Below are 23,084 nucleotides of genomic sequence, written 5' to 3' on the forward strand. Positions count from 1 at the left end.
CCTCAATTATTGTTCATTATATAATACCTCATTTAAAAAAATCAACAGTGAGATCTAAAGTTAATTTGCATTGTATGTATTGAATTAGCACCAGTGAAAAGAACTATAATGCAGTAGGAGTGGAAATGATCTTACTACAGACAATTCTGTCACTTAAAAAATCATTTCTTGACCCAGATTCTGTGTGTCAGATGTAGTATCTCTATATTGCTAGGAGTAAAGAGCCCCAGAGTGGTAGAATTGGAAAAAACCTTTGTTTTTCCAGACATTACTTTTTGTGGTTTAGTTCTCCTCAGAGTGATTAAGTGCTGGTTGGCCTTACCTACCTTTAGGTTTGTACTTTATTAAGAGACGTTGATGGTTTAATGGCACACATGTTGTATTTCCTGGGATTCTGCTTGTCAGGAGCTTAATGCTGAAAGCAGATGACATGTAAACTGCCCCTGCAGCACCCATTACACTCAAATAAAATAGTCAATCATGAGTGGGTACTACATAGAATCACTACTCTTTTCATTTTGGTTTTAAAAATGTGAGGCTTTAAAACTGCAGAGAAAAAACCTAGAGGCCACAGTATTTTAAATTAAACCTATCATTTACAATAAAGGAATGAGCCATACTTAATTTTTAATGTTCCAACATCTTTTGACTTTTCCATTTACAAGCTGTACAATTTTATGCAAGCTGTTTTTTTCCCTCTGAGTCTCAATTTCCTTTCCTGTAATATATGAAGAGGTTGAGCTATGTCATTTTTAATAATCTTTGAAGTCTCAAAGATGCATTTGATTACGTAAAGTAATGGTTTACTATAAAATCCCTGGAAGATAACCTAGGGAATATCATTCTGGACGTGGGACCCGGCAAAGACGTCATGACAAAGATGCCAAAAGCAATTGCAACAAAACCAAAAATTGACAAATTGGACCTAATTATACTAAAGAGCTTCTGCCCAACAAAAGAAACTATGAACAGAGTAAACAGACAACCTACAGAATGAGAGAAAATTTTGCAAACTATGTACCCAACAAAGGTCGAATATCCAGCATCTATAAGGAACTTATACAAATTTACAAGAAGAAAAGCAAACAACCACGTTAAAAAGTGAGCAAAGGAGATGAGCAGACACTTTTCAAAAGAAGACATACCAGCAGCCAACAATCATGTGACAAAAAGGTCAACATCACTGATAATTACAGAAATGCCAATCAAAACCGCAATGAGATACCATCTCACACCAGTCAGAATGGCTGTTACTAAAAAGTCAAAACAATAACAGATGCTGGAGAGGCTGTGAAAGACGGGAAGACTTACGTGGTACTGGTGGGAATATAAACTAGTTTAGCTATTGTAGAAAGCAGTTTGGCAATTTCCCAAAGAACTGAAAACATTACCATTCAACCCTGCAATCCCATTACTGGATATATGCCCAAAGGAATGTAAATCATTCTATCATAAAGACATGTGCATGTGTATGTTCAATGCAGCACTATTCACAATAGCAAAGACATGGAATCAACCCATATGCCCATCAGTGGTAAACAGGATAAAGAAAATGTGGTACATATACACCATGGAATACTATGCAGCCATGAAAAATGAGATCATGTCCTTTGCAGGAAAATGGACAGAGCTGGAGGCCATTATCCTTAGCAAACGAATTCAGGAGCAGAAAAACAAATACTGCACGTTCCCACTCATAAGTGGAAGCTACACATTGAGTACACATGGACACAAAGAAAGGAACAACAGACACTGGGGCCTACATGAGTGTGGAGGGTGGGAGGAGAGTGAGAATCAAAAAACTACCTATTAGCTACTATGCTTATTACCTGAGTGACAAAGTAATTTGTACACTGAACCCCTGTGACATGCAATTTACCTATATAGCAAACATGCACATGTACCCCTGAACCTAAAAGTTAAAAAAAAAATATTTTAATGAGCCCTCTATATATTGTTTCTTTTTAAAAGAATAGTATTTAAAGAGAATTATAATCTCAAAATACCTTTTTCTTACATAAGACTTTTTTGGTCTAGCATGTTCTAGTCACATGTGCCTAATTATAATAACAGTCTTTCTCATTCACAGAAGTATTTTAAATAATTTAGCTTGCCTGATGCTCCCTAAGGGAGTATTTTGTATTTCTACAGAATGAGAAACATTATGTGTTTGTGTGGGCACACATGTAAAATTATGGACAAGGATGTTAGTGTCTACAATAAAAAGACCAACTTAGAAATTCGTGATTTGCTTTCTGTTTCTACATCTCTCTATGCATCTATACAAAGTGAAGCACTTTTAAGTTTAAATTAGATAATGTACATGCTTTATCACATTACTAACTGCAAAAGAGTACTAGTAAGTAGTGCTTGAATTCATTCATTCAACATTGATAGAGTACAAATATGTGCCAGACGTTGCAAAGGACAGTGGGGGTAGGAAGAAGAAAATATACTACACAACCTCAAGGAACACTGAACCTAGCTGCCTAGGGAACACATATTTGACTGTATAAAATAATAAAATGATCTTGTAGCTGAGATTAGTTCAATGAGATTGTATGAGAATACAGAAAAGGAGAATTTTCTCAGTCCCTTAAGAGAAAACAGGCACCGCTTCCTGGGTGATGTTCAAGCTGAGTCAAATGAGGAGGATGTGCAAAAGTGCAAATGTTTAAAGAACATTTTTTCCAGAAATTCATTCAAAGCATTCATTTCAATATGATTGAAATGTCAGTATTCAGTATATACATTTCAGTATGACTAAAATGTGGGCTACAAGGCAAATTTGGTAAGATAAAGCTGTAGAAATCGGCAGTGACAGACTGTGGAGGGCCAAGTTGATATTTTATTTTGAAGACTGTGGGAATTCAATGACCTGTTTTAAGCATGGGAGGAAATGGGAAATAGCTTGATTGGCTCTGCATTTTAGAAGGATCATCCTGTTAGTTTTGTGGTGAAAATATTGAAGGCAAACAATCTGGGGGCAGGGAGAAGAGCTCAGCTATTAATATAAGTGGCAAGGTTTGGAAGCATCAGGAATTGTAGGTAAAGAGCATCTGGTAGAACAAAGAGAGCTTTCGTGGGTAGCCTCATCAGGCCTCAGTGATTTGTGAAAAACAAGGGAGTGGGAAGAGTCAAGCATAATTTCTGTGTTCTGAGTTAGGGAAGGCGGTGGTTCCACTCATTGAAAAGGGAGGAGATTTGGTGGTAAAGCATTGAGTGATTTTGTGGCCCTGAAATAAGTAGACAGAAAAGCATAAAGGGCATTTAAGCCATCGAGGTTGGAAACATAGATCTGTGCTTTATCAGTACAGTTTATTTGAAATTATAAGGGCAGATGGTGCCACCCAGGGAAACAGAATACAATGAAATCAAAAGAACAAAGATGGAACTCTGAGAAATACTAGCACTTCAGGTGTAACCGAAAGAAATTCAATCTATGACGGAGGTTGAAAAATTACCACAGATGTTGAGGGAAAAACAGGCAAGAATTACGTTATAGAAGCCCTACAGGAGACAATTTCAAGAAAACTTGGTCCAGACATCTACATATTTAATAGATTTAAAGTAAAATCAAGGCTGACATGTGTTCATTTTATTGGAAATAATGGAGTAACTGCTTAACTTTGTGATAAAAATTTCCTTGGAAAGATGGGGATGGAAATTTTATAGCTGTAGGATGAGAGCGGAAAGGGAAGGAGAAAGTGTAGATTACCTCTAAAGAATTTAGTTAAGGGGAAATCAGGACAATTAGATGATGGCTGGGAGACCCTGAAATTAAAGTTTTTTTTTTGAATAATGAGAGAGAGATTTATGTTTATTTATATATGAAGGGAAAGAAAGCAGTAAGGGAGCTGTTGAAGTTACCAGAAGAGGATGTTGTGAGGTCTCTAAGGAAGAAGAGAGTACGATTTAAAGCACAGGTTAAAGGATTATGTTGAGACTTGATATAAGATAAACCTTCTTGTGAGACTGGAGAGAGATGATAAGAATGAGTGGAAATATATCTGTATTTATTGATGGACAGAGATGGCTAAAAATCAGGGAACTGAGTGATGACTTATTCCTTTTGAAATAAGATAAATTTTCTTTGTAAATGAATAAACTGATGAGATATCAGTATTTTTGTGGATTTTTAATCTCTAATTTATTTGTACATAATTTCTCATGGTCTCTGTGGAATTAAAATGCTACCCTTAACATAGAAAACTATTTTCCCTATCAAAAGTCGTGTAGCACCATATTCTGACACATTTTTTCAATTGTTTTTTATTGCTGTGGGTGTCAATGTTTGGTACTTTACTATGGCACGTGTTTACATACAAACGTGACCAGAGAACTACAACAAGTAGTTTACAGGAGGTGAAGATTATAGAGGTATCAAAACTCTGTATTTAATGAAGTGAATGTATGATTAGCACAGCTTCTAAGAGACTGGAAGTTGAGAGCCTAGGGTGTTTCATAATGTTGGGCTTCAAAAATATATTTTTGAAATTGTCTCCAAGATAGGTCACATGTACCATCATTGAATTTTCTAGAGCACAATAATTTGTTAAATGTAAACCTTTAACATATATTAGTTTTGTAGCTATATTTTGGCATTTTTAAAATTCTGCAACTGCAAGCCTGAAAAAAATAGAAATGGCCTTGACCTGGCTTGTTCACTGAGATGCCCCATGCTTGGGCAGTGATAATGACTCTTAGACGTATAATCTAGAAAGCTTCTATTTCAAGATCACATTTTTGAATGTTTTTTTTTCCTTTTAGGAGTATAGTAGAAACAGAAGAAAGGGGAGATGTTTGTTAACAGAGCTTGTTATTATATTTAATAACATGTCAGTTGTGTGGAAATTAAGACTTATCCATTGTGAAACTAGTTAAGTAAATCTACATAATAGAGCTGTCGTATTAAATCAATGATCAGACATCACCCGGTATTGCATGCTTCTGGCTTAGTTTGTTGTTCATAGCAGCTGAAAAAGGAATATATATTTTTCTTTCTTGATTTTATTTTTAATTTACAAATAATAATTGCATACATTTATGGGGTTCAATGTTTGTGTTGATATATGTTTACAAGGTGAAAAGATTAAATTGGGCTAATTAACAAAATTATCATCTCAGATACTTATCATTCTTTTGTAAAAAAATTTTATAAGCAGTAAAACTTTACGCATATACAACTCTACACTTCAGACGTCTTATAGAAAGCCCTACATAGAACTAGAAGCAAAAAAATAAATTCATTCTGAAAAACTTAAATTAGAAATATACAACTCACTTTTAGCTAGGGTTGCCAGACAATTTCAATTAAACATTATTGTACATTATATTAGGTATGAGATTGTATGGTTTTTAAAGTCCATTTTCCCCCAAAAATCTCATTTTATTTTGCTCTAAGATAAATGAGAAGCATAATAAGAATATGCAGTGTTCACTTCCTACTATCTGGAGCACTCAATTTGTTTTGTTTTTTAGTCTATACACTACCCACAAGTCTATACATTCTTTTCACACCAGCACTGAAACATTTTATATAATAATGGAACAGCAAGTTCTTTTTTGAAGAGGAATATTTTTATTCATCGAGAGATGCTGTTCTTTCCAGAGATATGAACATTATGTTCAAAGCACCAACTCCAATCTAAAGGAAATGTGGAGGGAGCTATTTTCAAAGTGGCAACAGGAAGATTTGGATATTTCATCAAAATAAAGAGGTTACTCAAAATTAACCAAACCCCTAACACTCAGAGAACAGCACACCGAACTTTCAAAAGGCAACCCATGTTCGGGTATCTGGGACCTCTACTGTACGTAAGTACGTTACCCCAGAGAGGAATTTAGTTAGTGCATTAAGAACAACCTGGTCCTGCTGCAAACCCAAGTTGTTTGAAAATGGCCTTTTATTTAATTTTACCTCAGAAAGATTAAAAAAAAAACTCAGTAAAAGAAAATACAGATGCCAAATGAGCAGGGTTTTTTTTTTTTATAAGGCTGCTAAATATCCCTTACCTTAGATGAGTTCCGTAAGATAATAAACAAGATGAAACAAAATGCCTTAAAAGATTCAGGGGGATGGGGAAAATAAATTTGTCCCTAAAGAGTAGGTAATACCCAGTGCTAATAATAAGAACGATTTTAGTCAAGTACAGTGCATGAGACTTGACTGAATATTGGTTTAAACATACAAAAGACATGTTAGGACAATTGGAGACATTTGAATATGGACTGGATGTTGGATGACATAATGGAAATATCGCTCAGCTTTTGAGATGTGATAATGGCATCACAATTTTATAGGGGAATGCCTTTATCATTAGGAGAGTATGCTGAAATATTCAGGATAACATGATTTTAAAAAAAGACAACAAAACAAACAAAACCAACTAGACATTTAGGTATTTCATTGTTTCTAAGATGCCACTGATTGTCAGATACATCATTATTGTTTATACACATAATTAAGAGAGAAAAATGCTGCCAATAAAAAGAGAATGCTTTCACATAAATTTGCATTTTATTTTATACACACTGGCAGAGCTTTATACGTCATTTTTGACAGTTTGTAGAATTATATGTCCATTTTATGGATACCTTAAAAATGAACATAACCAAAATAATTGTTTACGTTTTCTGGAAGCTCCTCCCCATTCAGAGTCTGACTCTTCTGGATCATGTTTGGATGCACAGCCATCCATATCCATGCCATTTCTCACAATATCATCCTTTGTACCATTAGGAAAATCGATGTCACAGCATTATTTCAAATAAATCTTCACTCATTAATCTGGGAATTTCTTCCAAGCTGCAGATACCCATTTTGCAAGTTTTGAGGATGATGCTTTTGATATTTGCATTCAGGCAGGCAATGACATTACAACTGCCGCCAGGCCACAGCAATTATAAGACACTACCAGTTTTAGACACATCCCCGTTTTATTTTATTGTACTTTTTAATTGATATATCATATTTTTAACAGGGCACATGTGATATTTTGATATATGAATTTACAATGTGTAATGATAAAATCAGGGTAATTTTGATATATATCTCCTCAAACATTTATCTTTTTCTCTTTGTGTTGGGAAAATTACAATTCTTCTCTTGTAGCTATTTTGAAATATACAATAAATTATTGTTAACTATAATTTTCCTACTGTACTATCAAATACTAGAACTTTTTTTTTTTTTTTACCTAATGGTATTTTTGTACATACTAAGCAACTTCTCTTTATCTTACTCTTTTTTTCTCAGCTTCTGGTAACCACCATTGTACTCTCTACCTCCAAGAATTCCACTTTTTTAGCTCCTGCATATGAGTGAGACCACGTTGATATTTGTCTTTCTGTGCTTGGCTTATTTCCCTTTATATAATGAGCTAGAGCTCCATCCACGTGATAACAGGATTTTTTTTTTATGATTGAATAGTATTTTATTGTGTATATATATACCAAAGTTTGTTTATCCACTCATCTGTTGATAGACACTTAAGTGGATCCCATAGCTTCGCTGTTATGAATAGTGCTGCAATAAACATGGGAGTGCAGATACCTCTTCAATATACTCTTTCCTTTCTTTTGGATATATACGCAGCAGTGGGATTGCTGGATCGTGTGGTAGTTCTATTTTTAATTTTTTGAGGAACTTCTGTATTGTTTTCCATAATGGCTGTATTACTTTATGTTCCTACCAACAGTGTACAGGCATTTCCCTTTCTCCATATCCTCACCAGCATTTGTTATTTTTTGTCTTTTTGATGACAGCTATTCTAACTTGGGTGAAATAATATCTCATTGTGACTTTGGTCTGCATTCCCCGGTTGATGAATGACGTTGCACATTGTTCATATACTTATTGGCTCTTTGTATGTTTTCTTTTGAGAAATGCCTATTCAGGTCTTTGGCCCATTTTTAATCAGACCATTATTATTTTGCTATTGAGTTGTTGAAATTACTTATGTACTTTGCTTATTAATTCCTTATCAGATGGATAGTTTGCAAAAATTTCTTCCATTCCATATTCTTTGTTTTGCAGAAGCTTTTTAGCTTAATGTAATCCCATTTGTCTATTTCTGTTTTTCTTACCTGTGCTTTTGAGGTCTTACCCAAAAAATCTTTGCCCAGACCAATGTGCTGTGTTTCTTCCCCCAATGTTTTCTTCTAGTAGTTTCATAGTTTCAGGGCTTAAATTTAAGTCTTTAATCCACTTTGAGTTGATTTTTCCATATAGTGAAAGTTGAGAATCTAGTTTCATTATTTTGCATATGGTTATGTAGTTTTCCCAGCAGGAAGAGACTGTCTTTCCTCAAATATACGTTCTTTTTTGCCAAAAAGAGTTGGCTGTAAGTGTGTAGATTTACTTCTGGGTTCTCTATTCTGTTCCATTGATTTATGTATCTGTTTTTATGTCAATACCATAAATAGTACCATATTGTTTTGGTTAGTATAGCTTTGTGGTACAGTTTGAAATCTCGTAGTGTGATCCTCTAGCTTTGTTCTTTTTGCTTAGGATTGCTTTAGCTATTCAGTGTCTTTTGTAGTTCCATATGAATTTTAAGATTTTTTTTTATATCTGTGAAGAACATCATTGTTATTTTGTTAGGGAATGCACTGAATCTGTAGATTGCTTTGGGCAGTATAGACATTTTTAACAATATTAATTCTTTTAATCCATGAGCATGTAATATTTTTCCATTTTTTGAGATTTTTTAAAATCATAAAGTGATGTTTGAATTTTATTGAATGCTATTTCAGCATCTATTGAAATGATCATTTTTTTTTGTCCTGCATTCTGTTGATGCAATGTAACACATTGATTGATTTGCATATGTTGAACCATTCTGACATTCCTGGGAAAAATCCCACTTGATTGTGGTGAATGATATTTTTAATGTGTTGTTAAATTTTATTTGTTAGTATTTTGTTGAGGATTTTTGTATCTGTGCTAATCAGGGATATTGGTCTGTTGTTTTCTTTTTTTGTTGTTGTGTCTGTCTGGTTTCCTTTGACACCTTTGGTGTCAAGGTAACAATGGCCTCGTATAATGAGTTTGGAAGTATTCTCTCTTCTACAATTTTGGGAGATAGTTTGAATAGAATTGGTATTAGTTCTTCTTCAAATGTTTGCTAAGATTCAGCAGTGAATCCATCAGGTCCTGTGGCTCTCTTTGATGGGGTCATTTTTATTACTTCTTTAATCTTGTTGCTCATTGTTGATCTGTCCAGGTTTTCTTTTTCTTCATGGTTCAATCTTGGTAGGTTGTATGTATTAGGAATTTGTCTGTTTCTTCGAGGGTTTCCAATTTGTTGGTGTAAAATTGTTCATAGTAGTCTGTAATGATCCTTTGTATTTCTGTGGTAACAGTTTTAATGTTTTCTTTTTCACTTCCGATTTCATTTATTTGTGTTTTCTAACTGTTTCCTTTGCTGGTCTAACTAAAGTTTTATCAACTTTGTTTATCTTTTCAAAAAAACAACCTTTGTTTTGTTGATCTTTTGTATATTTTTTAGCCTCTTTTATTCATTTCTTTTCTGATTTTTTTTTCTTTTTTTTTTTTTGAGATGGAGTCTTACTTTGTTGCCTAAGCTGGAGTACGGTGGCACATTCTCAGCTCACCGCTGCTTCCCAGGTTCAAGCGATTCTCCTACCTCAGCCTTCTGAGTAGCTGGGATTACAGACATGTGCCACCACGCCCGGCTAATTTTTGTATTTTTCAGTAGACACAGGATTTCACCATGTTGGCCAGGCTGGTCTTGAACTCCTGGCTTCAAGTGATCTGCCTGCCTTGGCCTCCCAAAGTGCTGGGATTACAGGCATGAGCCACTGTGGTCAACCCTGCTCTGATCTTTATTATTGCTTTTCTTCTATGAATTTTGGGTTTGGTTTGTTCTTGCTTTTATAGTTCCTTGAGGTTTACCAATTGGTTGTTTATTTAAAATTTTTCCATTTTTTTGATATAAGGATTTATTGCCAAAAACTTCCCTGTTAGTACTGCTTTTGTTTTATACCACAGGTTTTAGTATGTTGTGTTTCCATTTTCACTTTTTTCAAAAACCATTTTTTTAAGTGAAAGTAAGTTTATTAATAAGGTAAAGGTATAAAGAACGACTACTCCATAGGCCAAGCAGCCCTGAGGGCTGCTGGCTGGCCATTTTTATGGTCATTTCTTGATTATATGCTAAACAAGGGGTGGATTATTAATGAGTTTTCCGGGAAAGGGGTGAGCAATTCCTGGAATTGAGGGTTCCTCCCCTCTTTAGACCATATAGGGTAAATTCCTGATGTTGCCATGGCATTTGTAAACTGTCGTGCTGCTGGTGGGAGTGTCTTTTAACATGGTAACACGTTAAAATTAGCTTATAACAAGCAGTGAGGATGACCAGAGGTCACTCTCATCACCAACTTGGTTTTGATGGGTTTTGGCCACCTTCTTCACCACAACCTGTTTTATCAGCAAGGTCTTTGTGACCTGTACCTTGTGCTGACATCCTGTGTCATCCTGTGACTTAGAATGCCTTAACCTCCTGGGAATGCAGCCCAGTAGGTCTCAGCTTTATTTTACGCAACCTCTATTCGAGACGAAGTTGCTCTGGTTCCAACGCCTCTGACGTTTCCCTCCTCCCTTTTACAAGGGAACCCTTAATCCTAAGAGTTGTGGAAGGATAAAGATCCCTCTTCTGTAACTTCTTTAGGCTGAATAGGGGTGGTGTTCCTGCCTAACTACTAGGATTTCTTGTATTCAGGGTAGAGAGCAGCTCAGTCAGAAAGCATCAGTATGTCGAGGGCCCCTCATAATTCTTGAGTTCTGACAAAAGATGATATCTGGAAGATTAATAACTGTTTAAGAAAACATTGAGGCCAGGCGCAGTGGCTCACACCTGTAATCCCAGCACTTTAGGAGGCCAAGGCCAGTGGATTACGAGGTCAAGAGATTGAGACCATCCTGGCCAACATGGTGAAACCCCGTTTCTACTAAAAATACAAATATTAGCTGGGCTTGGTGGCACGTGCCTGTAGTCCCAGCTACTCAGGAGGCTGAGGCAGGAGAATCGCTTGAACCCAGGAGGTGGAGGTTGTAGTGAGCTGAGATCGCACCACTGCACTCAAGCCTGGTGACAGAGTGAGACTCCATCTCAAAGAAAAAAAAAAAAAGAAAAGAAAACATCAAGTAAGTGTTTCTTGCATTTGTACACCAAGAGTACAACAGCAATATATTCTACAACATTAAATCAAAATAATTAAAATTATCCCAAGTAAACTAAATAAGAAGGCTTTCTGTGAACAGAGTAATTATTGGAACCAAGCTAATATAGCGTTGCTAGCCAATTCCAATATCTGCCCAGAATTAGAATATTGATCCAGATTTTTACATTACCCATCTCTCTTGTTTCTTCTGAGCTGCAATGAAAGATCACTGGTTGATTCACAAAAATAAGCAGAGCCAATCTAAATTACAGAAAAAAACTCGAAAACAACTGATGACACTAGAATTTAATAACAGGCACACCAGTTACTGAAACAATTTTTCTGTCTCCAGTCTTCTATTTTTACTGAAGACAAATCATGGTAAGAACGATTCAATTCATTATACTTGGCCTGATTATTTGTATAAAGTGCAGAAAGAGTAATTATTTTTCTAATAGGTTTTTGTTGTTGTTGTTGTTGTTGTTTTTTTTGTCTCGCTCTGTCACCCAGGCTGCAGTGCAGTGGCATGATCACAGCTCACCGTAGCCTTGACCTCCCTGGCTCGAGCTATCTTCCCTCCTCAGCCTCCTGAGTACTATTATTTTTTTCTCTTCTGTTTGTATATTTTCAATAATCCATCTTGGAGCATGCTGATTCTTTCTTCTATTTGATCAATTCTGCTGTTGATACCTATTGCATTTTTCATTTCATTTATTATACTTTTAAGCACCAATATTTGTTCAATTTTTAAAATTACTATTTCAATTTCTGTTAAATTCCTCTGATAAATTTCTTAATTGATTCTATGTTTTCTTGAAGTTTGCTGAGGTTCCTGAAACAACTATTTTGAATTATTTGCTTGAATGATCATATATCTCCGTGACTTTAGGGTCAGTCTCTGGCACCTTATTTTGTCCACTTTGTAGTGTTATATTTTCCTTGAATGTTCCTGACGCTTGCTGACGTCTGACAATGTCTTTACGTTGAAGGATTAGGTATTTATTTTAGTCTTCACAGTCTGGTTTTGTTTGTATCTGCCCTTATTCAGAAAGCCTTTCAGTAATTCTAAGCTGACTAACTTCGTGTTCCTTCAGCCTGTGATCATTACAGTCATCGTGGCACTAGAGGATGGTCTAAGCCCAGGCTTGCTGTGAGTCTTGCAAAAAGGTCTAAGATTAGTGTGGCTTTTTGGCCCAGATAGAGTTGGGGAAGATCTAAGGAGGCTATTAAGGCTGTCTGGGAATGTTGGCCAGGAGTTTGAGTTCAGAAGATTGTCCTCAGTGGCCCAGGTGAATGTTCTTCACAGCAGGCATATGCACAATTGGATGAGTCCCTGACTGTAGTCAAAGTGTCTAGAGTTGAGCCTGGGCTCCTTCAGGATATGCTGGTGGGCCTGTCTCATTGGCCTAGACAGGTGAGTGTCACTCAGCAGGTCCTTGCCCAAGTGGGGGTAGTTCCTTGACTGCAACAGGAGGGACCAGAGATGAGACAGGGCCCCCTCGGGATCTGCTGTGGAATGAAGGGTAATATGCATGTTACAGTGACTCAGATGGGCATGCATCTCCCAGCAGATCTCTGTACAGATGACATAGTTTCCTGAATGCAGCAAGAGGGACTGAAGCTTACAGTGAGTCTCCTTGGTATTTGTTGTGGGACAGATGCTGGAGAGCCTAGTCTTGGCTCAGAGTAGTGTGTGTCACTCAGCAAGTTCTTGAGTAGATAAGATAGTTCCTTGACTTCTGCAAGAGGTGCTGGAGCTGAGACTGGACTCCCTTGGGATCTGCTGTGGGAAGGAGGCTTAAAATCCTGGTCTTACTGGCTCAGACAGGTAAGTTTCTCCCAGCAGGTCTCAGCACAGATGGGATAGTTCCCCAACTACAGTGAGAGAGGCCAAAGCTGAGACTGGGTCCCCTTGGGACCTGCTGGGGGATAGAGGTTGGCATGCCCATCTGTGAGGCTTAGACTCCCAGGCTGGGGGATATGGGTAAGTCTTCCTCTGGGTCCTTGTGTGAGCATCTCTCAGCTGTAAGGTCAGCTGAGAAAGGATGGAGCAGCACCACAGGGTTACTGTCAGGTTCACGGCTGAGACCAACGTCAGTGGGCAGGTGAGAGTGTGCAAGATTCCTTCTGGACCTCTTGGCAGATAGTTTTGGTTCCAGGCTCAAGAACAAATGGTGCTTTAGCCAAACTCCTTGAGAGACATGGCAGTGAACCCAGAAACAAGCTTGGTGGGGCAGATCAACCACCTGGGTGTTGGTCTGCATACTCAAAAACAACCCTAATAAGTCTTAGGCTTCAATGAGGTTTCACAAATTCCTACTTGAATCCTGAGGCTCCTGAAGAGAGACTTTTGACTGTAAATAGGTACAGAATTCTTGTTGCTGTGGAGGCATATGAGTGGGTTACCTTCTACTCTGCCATCTTGGTGACATCATCTCAACATGTTCCAATTTTAGGAATGTTAAAGCTGTGGAGAAGTACATGTCTTTGACTAGATGAAACTTCCCATTTTTGGTTCCATTCAGACCCCTGACAACATTTAAAGCTCATTTACTGTATTTTATTTTTGCTCTTAATTATACCGCTTAATATATTTATTTGGTTCTTAAAGCCGTAGCTGATCAAAAGGAAGAACTTTAGAATTGCAAAGATTAAAATTATTTGTGTATTGCTTTACAATTTGAAAACTGCTTTTCACATGTCCAAACTAATTTAACAACCATATTTTGTTTTACAACCATATTGGGTACTATTATTATCTTCATACCCACTTTACAGATAAGGAAACAGAGATTCTAAGTGAGGTTAAGATGCTGAACATTAGTACCTGCATACATCTGAATTCAAATGTAGCCTTCATGATGCCAAAATGTATGCCCTTTCCACTCACTTTTCTACCAATAAGGAGAGAGTGAACCCAGGAGAAGGCATTGCCGGCATTAGAGAATGATGATCAAAGCTACACAACCTCAATAATGCAAATGAACAGACAATATGTATATAAAAAATAAAGCAGTCTAAAGTCATTACATGTTGAAGTAAACCATGTTAGGCCCCCGGGTGTCTATAGCAGATGTTCATGATGTTGATTTGAGCAATTGAGATGAAGTTAACTAGTACTTATTTTTCCTGCTATTTCTTTTTCAGTAAGGAAGGAGTTCAGTTTAGAAAGTTCAACATCCCAAGTGGTTAATTTAATAATTATTATTTAGAAAATAATTTTCTTTGGATTTTTTATATTCCAGATATGATAAGTTATCACACATGTTACATTGCACTGCAGTAATAGTGACTTTGACAACCTAATAAGTCTTCATTATTATTTTTCTGATTATAAATGCTTTGTATATATATGCTTTATAGCTTATTTAAAACATTGAGAAAGGTATAAATGAACAGAAAGTAAAAATTAAATTAAAAACCAAAACCAAAAGAAAATCTAAACACCTAAATCTCACTATTGTTAAAATTTGGCATATCCTTCCAGATTCTTTTTTCATGCATTCAGAAATATAACTGATATCATATTAAAGGTATTTAGTATCATGCATCTCTCTACAGACATAATCATAACCTACATAGTATTCCACTGTAAATAGTAATAGCTGGTAGTATTTTTAATGGAATAAATTTTATAAAATAATAAATTAATTGTATAGATGATATTTGACATCTAGAAAGCAGGAGTAAAGACTATTTTCCTATTGTCTCTCTTGAATGAAAATAGAAAAAGTTCAATATACACTGGGAGGTGGCTGGGTGAACAGTCCCCTGGACATTTGTTATTTCCTTGTGAAGGCGTAGGCTGGAATATGTGAGTGCTGCCCAGGGATTGTGTCCTATGGCATGGTGTCATTACCTCCCTGGTGGACATTCTAATTAGGGAACATGATCCTCCTTTGGTAGAAGGATGCTATGCTTGTCATACGTTTAAAGCAGGAATAAAAGATTTCCTTTAGAACCAGCTTTGTGCCAGCTCAGGGTTATAAATTGTCCAGCACTTTGGGGGAATTTCTTCAAAAGGTTGAATTTGAACGGGCATCACTTGCCTCATCATTTTTAGATGTTTATCTTACATTTTTGAAGTTTTATTCTGTATATTTGAAATGATTTCAGTATAATTGGATTCAATTGAGAGATTGATGTCTGTGAGTTTGATGTTTGAGGCCATGGTAGGACAATTTAATATTTTACTATTACTTTTTTTCTGTAAAACTGACTTGAAAGCTTCTAAAATCATATTTACTGCATAATTATAACAGTTAATCTGGGCTACCCATGAAGTAGAGAGCTAAGGGAAGTGTGAGCCTACTGTGAAGGATTAGAATAATGGGGAGCTTGGAGTATGCCTTTTCTGCCTGCTGTCTGCTTAAAATAGTCTTTCTCAAAAGCCATTATCTCCAACTCTTCCTGCTGCTGCTTCCAGCAGAAGACTCTTCCCTATTTAAAAAAGTAATATTCCTAATAAAAACCTTCATACTCCTTTGTATTTCCTCTAATGTATCTGGTAGACGTGTGTAAGCTTAGACAATGTCAGATGCTTTTTAACATCTTTTCTATGGTTGAAGATTTCCCTCAATTTTATTGTGTCCCTGCACTCAATGCAGATCCAGAAATTTGTCCTCCCAGCGTTTTTTGGAGCAGGGAGAGAGGCATGTGACCTGGATATTCCCAACCAGAAACATCCTTAGAAAACTTTGATTCACAGGAGGGAATGTGAGGAAGTAATCACTCTCATTGGAGCTATATCAGGCAAGCCTGATGGCTGAAGAATATGGCTTTGGGGGACAGAGATGTTAGAAATTTTGGCATCCAGGACGCAGTGCAGCTTCAGGACATGTCTCCATTGGCAGAAACAGTGTGGTCTGCATGAGTAGTCCCTGAATCTTGCTCTTGGTTGCACACCTTCCAACCCTGACTCCCAGCTCGGATATGTTTTGAGCAAACCAGATTTGTTTCTATAAATAAAAAAAATTCTGTGGTTTTTAATTCTAAATCCTGAGAAATACACTATATCCCCCTACCCACTATGCTATCCCCCTTTTCCTCTCCAGTATAAGGCTCTGCCTTATTCTTGCTTATAACTTTCTTCATCTTTATCCAGCATAGTCTTGCATAATTTCTCAGGGCTTATAAATATATCAACACTGCAGTTTTTTTTAGTCAAATTAAATTATCTTAAGCAGCCTCAAGCCACTCTGTAAGGATTGTTTATTTTTTATGAACCAAAATGTTTTCTCTTGTACTCTTTACAAATAATACTTTTTGAAAATTATGTTTTTTAAATTAGTGAGCAAAATCAGTATCTCTGTATAATGTGAGCACAGATTTTTCTGGACAGGACTGGTAGAGGGAAAGTGGAACAGAAAGATTAATGTAAAAGGGGAAATCCATATGATTTCATAGACCCAAGTGAAAATGAAGTTACAATTTAGATTAAATGCTTCAGTTTAACAGTCACATTTTGTTTGTCCTTATCTAAGTCAATGTGGCATAATGGAAACACACAAAAAAATTTGAGATGATTGTATTCAATTCCTTCTTTCCTTAGCTCTGTGATTTTGGATAAATTATGGCTTTTGAAACTTTGCTTTGTTCATTTTCAAAATGCAATTATAACACACTGTCCACCTGAAAAGCTTGTTATGGGGGTAAGAGGGTGAAGGTAGCATTATGACAGTGCTTTATAACTTGTAGGAAGGATTATAAGCATTGTTGTTTCCAGTGCTCACTTTTTTTTTTTCCTGTAGAATACTATTCATCTATTGAAAAACTTCTAAGTGCTTCAGATAATTTAGGATTAAAGTAGGGAACATACCATGCTAAACACCTGCTTACTTAATATAAACTTTCAGGCCGAGGTGGATGGATCATGAGGTCAGGAGATCGAGACTATCCTGGCTAACATGGTGAAAACCGGTCTCTACTAAAAATACAAAAAATTAGCCAGGAATGGTGGCGGGCGCCTGTAGTCCCAGCTACTCGGGAGGCTGAGGCAGGAGAATGGCGTGAACGTGGGAGGTGGAGCTTGCAGTGAGCTGAGATCACGCCACTGCACTCCAGCCTGGGTGACAGAGCGAGACTCCGTCTCAAAATAAATAAATGAATAAATAAATAAAAAATAAATAAACTTTCAATTTTCATGAATATTATATTGGTTAGAATAAAAAATACACTATATAATTGGGAGAGCATTATAGCTAAGAAAATATACCAACATCTCATAATTAATAATAACTCAAATCTAACCTAAATAGACACCAAAAAGAGAACACTACCATTTTTTTTTTTTTCTTAGAACTGAGAACCAAGGGATGAAATTTTGGGTATAACTAGATGTAGGGGCTTAACCACAGTCTTTGACAGACTTTCTCCTGGACTTTGATTTCTGTTGATTTTCATTTGGTCTTTTTGGGTGTGGGAGCAGAGTTGATTACTGGAAGCTCTAGACTTGTACTCATTCAGTTTGGTAAACCCAACAGAAAGTGAGGCTTTTCCTGATAGTGCCAGCAAAGTTCCATGCATTTTCATTGTCCCAGCCTGAGTTGTGTGCCTATCTCTGATCCAAACACTTTAGTTAGGGGGGTAGAATATTCTCCTTCGTCACGTCTGAATCACATGCCCAATACAATAGCTGGTGGAGTCAGCAAGTAATTTTTGAAACTTGGTGACGGAGAATGGGTGGGAGGGGAGATTCACAAAGAGAGACTAGGCATAAAAAATTATGCCCATTTAATACATTTTGGGAAGGATCTATGGCCAATATATTAAGAAACATATGTAGAAAGTGCTTTAACTTGCCTGAATGAAGTCTTGTTCTCTATAGTTATCTCTGACTTAGTAATCAGTAACTTAGACACCATCCCCATTATCTCTAGAGCAATAGGCTATTTTTGCAGAGTTACTGACAATATAAATCAGATTATAGTGCTCGTGGTACCATCAAGGTGGACAGATGCATAGAGAATATTTCTTTAGAAGAGAGAAAAACATTAAAGTGGTTGCAAGAAGAAAACATGGCAGAATGTGAACATTTGTGGCCTACTTTCGTGAATTTTTAATAAAGGGTTTCTGGCATGTAGAACTGCCATGTCTTCATCAGGATAATGTGGAGGCTGCTACCAAGTAGGACACATATTCCAGGTGACCCAGGGCACCACTGGGAAGAAAGGACTCTGAGTGTATTAGTTTTAAGCATGATGCTCCCTTCCCATAATACACAGTAAAAGCCAAATTCAGGATTTCCTAACGTGAAAAGCAGATATGCAGAAGTGGGCAGAGACCTGATTTTGAATCGGAACATGTGAATCTTTAGCCCAGTTCTGCCAAGAACTTGCCATGTATCCTGGGGCAAATCCTCTTTCCTAGCTTGACCTTTGTTTCTCAATTCAAAGATTCAATTCAAAGATTTGAACTTGGCCAGGCGTGGTGGCTCATGCCTGTAATCCCAGGATTTTGGGAGGCTAAGATAGGTGGATCACCTGAGGTCAGGAGTTCGAGACCAGCCTGATCAACATGGTTAAACCCCGTCTCTACTAAAAATACAAAAAATTATCCAGGTGTGGTGGCAGGTGCCTGTAATCCCAGCTACTTGGGAGGCCAAGGCAGGAGAATCGCTTGAATCTGGGAGGCGGAGTTTGCAGTGAGCTGAGATCGTGCCACTGCACTCTAGCCTGGGCAACAGAGTGAGACTTGGTCGCCCACCAAAAAAAGGTTTGAACTTGATGATACCAAGAGCCACTTCCTGCCCAATGACTTTATCTTAGTAAAAATTCTGTGTTTTGTTTCTTTTTGAAATATGAACTATTTAATGCAAGTAATACATTTGTGTGGCTCAAAATGTATAACTATCAAAGAAGCACTGTGAACATCTCCCTTCCATTCCCATGTGTGTCTACCATATTCTGTACTAATTTCTACTTTTACTGATTTTTAAAATATCTTTCCAGAGTTTCCTTATGAAAATTCAAACAAATATAATTTATATCCCACCTCCCATTTCTCTCACAGGAGTTACATGTGCCTTTTTGTTGTTGTTCTTGTTGTTGTTGTTGTTTTTCTTGAGATGGAGTTTTGCTCTTGCTGCCCAGGCTGGAGTGCAATGGTGTGATCTTGGCTCACCGCAACCTCCATCTCCCGAGTTCAAATGATACTCCTGCCTCAGCCTCCCGATTAGCTGGGATTACAGGCATGCACCACCACGCCCGGCTAATTTTGTATTTTTAGTAGAGATGGGGTTTCTCCATGTTGGTTAGGCTGATCTCGAATTCCCAACCTCAGGTGATCTGCCTGCCTCAGCCTCCCAAAGTGCTGGGATTATAGGCGTGAGCCACTGCACCCGGCCAGCATGTGCCTTTTTCTAAACTGAGTATATTGTGGACCTTTTTATGTATCACTATGTAAGCCACTCTTCATCCTGTATTTAGCCTCTTGCTAAATACAACAGATCCTCAAATAACATTTTTTTCAACATCATTTTGTATAACATTGATGAGGAAAAAAATATTCCAAACAGGGGCCACTGTCTGTATGGAGTTTGCATGTTAGCATGTTCTACCCATGTCTGCATGGATTTTCTCTGTACTCTACTTTCCTCCCACATCCCAAAGACGTTAGGTTAATTGGTGTGTCTAAATGCTCACAGTCTGCGTGAGTGTACCCTGTGATAGGATGGCGTCCTGTCCAAGATTGGTTTCCACCTGGCACCCTGAGCTGCCACATAACCTCAGTCCACTCACAATCCTGAATTGGAATAAGTGGATAAAAAATTATCTTACTTGTTTTTATTAATCTTTTAAAAATGTATGTGGAGCTCACATTTATTTCTATATTTAATATTAGAAGCGTTTTGGTTTTTATTGAGAACTTTGGTGATGTTTTTGTGACCAGCATGCCATAGGAATTTAACTCCTGCTTGTATGAGTTAGCCTATGATAAAATTGTTTTTGTTATACATCATTTCATTCAAAGTTGCAGTTTCCAAGAATCTATTGAGGACATTAAGTGAGTATTTTGTTCTTAGAAATAATGCTTTGCATGCAGACATACCTGTAAGACAAATGCTAGAGGTGGAAAAGCCAGGTCAAAGAGCAAATGCTCTTGTAGTTTGTATTTTTCAGGACTGCCTTCTGTAGGGTTCATACAAATTTATACTCAACCTGAAACATGCACTCCAAAAAATACAAGCAAATTGAATACAGTGACTTATAAAAAGAGTTGTACGCAATGACCAAGTGGGATTTTTCCCAGGACGGCAATGTTGGTTTGAACATATGAAAATCAATTAATATAGTTCATCATATCAATAGAATAAAAACAAAAATTACATGATTGTCTCAATAAACACAGAAAAAGCATTGGACAAAACCCATCTTCCTTTCATGATAAAAATACTCTCAACTGGAAAATAGAAGGGAGCTTCCTCAATCTGATAAAAGTCATCTATGAAAACTCATAGCCAAAATTATATTTAATGGCAGAATGAATGCTTTTGTCGTAAGATCAGGACCATCTCAATGCTGTCTGCTCTTAGCATGACCATACAACATTACATTAGTGGTGCTAGCCCTAGCAACTAGACAAGACAAGAAAGGCGACTGGATTGGAATGGAAGTGAAACTCTCTGTATTAGCAGATAACATAATCTTGTATATAGGAAATCCTAAAAAATTCACTCGAAACCTGTTAGAACTATTAAATGAGTTCATCCAGGTTTCAGGATACAAGATCATATATAAAAATCAGTTTTACTTCTACACACTTATAATGAACAATCCAAAACTGAAATTAAAACAATTCCTTTTAGAATCATATCAAAAAGAATAAAATACCTAGAAATAAATTTTAACAAAGAAGTAAAACTTATACTCTGAAAATTACAAGACGTTATTGAGAGAAATTAAAGAGCTAAATAAGTGGAAAGCATCTCATGTTTATAGATTGGAAGGCTTAATTTACATTGTTAAGATGGCACTACTCCCCAAACTGATCTACAGATTCAATACAATCCCTGTCAGAATCTCAGCTTACTTTTGGACTCTCAGTTCTGTTTAGGCAAGTAGATTTCTACATGCAGAAGAATAAAGTTGGACCTCTATTTCATGCCACGTACAAAAATTAACTCAAAATATATCAAATCCAATTTTAAGAGTTAAAGCTGTAATATTCTTATAGTAAATGATAGGGGTACATCTTTATGACCTGAGACTTGGCAAAAGATTCTTAGACATGACATCAAAAGAATAAACAACAAGAAAAAAATAGATAAATTTGATTTAATCAAAATGAAAAACATTTATACCTTAAAGGACACCATCATTAAACTGATAAGACAACTCACAGAATGGGAGCAAAGATTTGCGTATTGCATATCTGATGAAGGACCTGTCCCTAGACTATATAAAGAACTCTTACAACTCAGCAATAAAAAGACAATAATGCAATTTTATAATGAGCAAAAATCTGAATTGATATTTCTCCTTAAAAGATATAAAAAGATATACTTATTAGTATATGAAAAGGTGTGAGAACCAGAGCATAGGGCCAGGCATTGGGAGAGCTCCCACATAGGACAAGATGGCATCTTCTGCACAGGTGGACTTCAACCTGCAGGCTCTTCTGGAGCAGCTCATCCAGGATGAGTTGAGCAAGTTCAAGTCTCTGATCAGAGCAATCTCCCTGGGAAAGGAGCTACAGACGGTCCCCTAGAAGGAGGTAGACAAGGCTAATGGGAAGCAACTGGTAGAAATCTTCACCAGCCACTCCTGCAGCTACTGGGCAGGGATGGCAGCCATCCAGGTCTTTGAAAAGATGAATCAAATGCATCTGTCTGGGAGAGCTGATGAACGTCGTGTGATGCCTCCATCTTAACCCCTCAGGGATAGTGAGTTGATGGCTGAGCTAGCTGTTGCTTTAGCCTTGGTTCTGCCTCCGTTTTACATGCACATGTCACTTAACCTTGTTATATATGAAATATCTATATCACCAGTATATTGAGATAAATAAAGGTGAAATAATTCACAAACATTAAAAGAAAAGATACCTGACAACTTTAGTACTCAGGGAAATGCAAATCAAAACTATAATGAGATACCACTTCCTATCCACTAGGCTGGCTAGAATAGAAAGTTAGCTAATAACAAGCATTGGCACAGATGTGGAGAAGCTAGAATCCTCATATACTGCTTATCGGAATGTGAAATTGTGCAGCCACTTTGGAAAACAGGATGGTAATTTCTCAAATGATAAACAGAGTTCTCATATGATCTAATATTCTATTTATAAGTACATAATCAAGAGAAATAAAAACATATAAATACAAATGTTTACAGTGTCATTGTATACAATAGCCAAAAGGTGGAAACAACCTAATGTCTGTGAATGGACAAATGAATAAACAAATTATGGTATATGCAGCTAATGAAATATTATTCGACAAAATGAAGTATTGATCACATGCTTAAACATGAATGAACCTTGAAAACACTATGCTAAATGAAAGAAACCTGTCATAAAAGACAAAATATTATATGGTCACATCACATATGATATGATTCCATTCATAGGAAAGTTCAGAATGGCCAAATTTATAGAGTCAGAAGTAGATAAGAGGTTGCTTAGGACTGGGAAGGAGAGTCGGTGAGTAGAGGGGAATAGGGAGTAGTAGCTAAAACATTTAAGATTGCTTTTCAAGGTGACGAGAATATTCTGAAATCAACTATGGTGATGATGGTACATATCTGTGAATAAGCTAAAAACATTTAATTGTATTCTTTAAATGTCTGAGTTGTGTGATATGTGAATTATATCTCAATAAATCTGTTAAAAATGCAAAAAATGAGACAATGAATGTTTATCATCTTTTCATATCTTTAAAGACCATTAATATTTCCATTCAA

At 36.7% G+C, this 23,084-nt stretch overlaps 1 protein-coding gene across 1 annotated transcript; it reads left to right on the top strand.

The window, feature by feature from the left end:
* Positions 1-21,762: 21,762 nt before the first annotated feature.
* Positions 21,763-22,127, top strand: PYDC2 (pyrin domain containing 2). Its single transcript, XM_032172053.1, is given in 1 exon segment — positions 21,763-22,127. A coding segment is annotated over 1 exon segment (294 nt). The 3' UTR covers positions 22,057-22,127.
* Positions 22,128-23,084: the final 957 nt, after the last annotated feature.

Source organism: Hylobates moloch, unplaced genomic scaffold, assembly GCF_009828535.3.
Source record: "Hylobates moloch isolate HMO894 unplaced genomic scaffold, HMol_V3 SCAFFOLD_13, whole genome shotgun sequence".
In the NCBI taxonomy this organism is placed as follows: Eukaryota; Metazoa; Chordata; class Mammalia; order Primates; family Hylobatidae; genus Hylobates; species Hylobates moloch.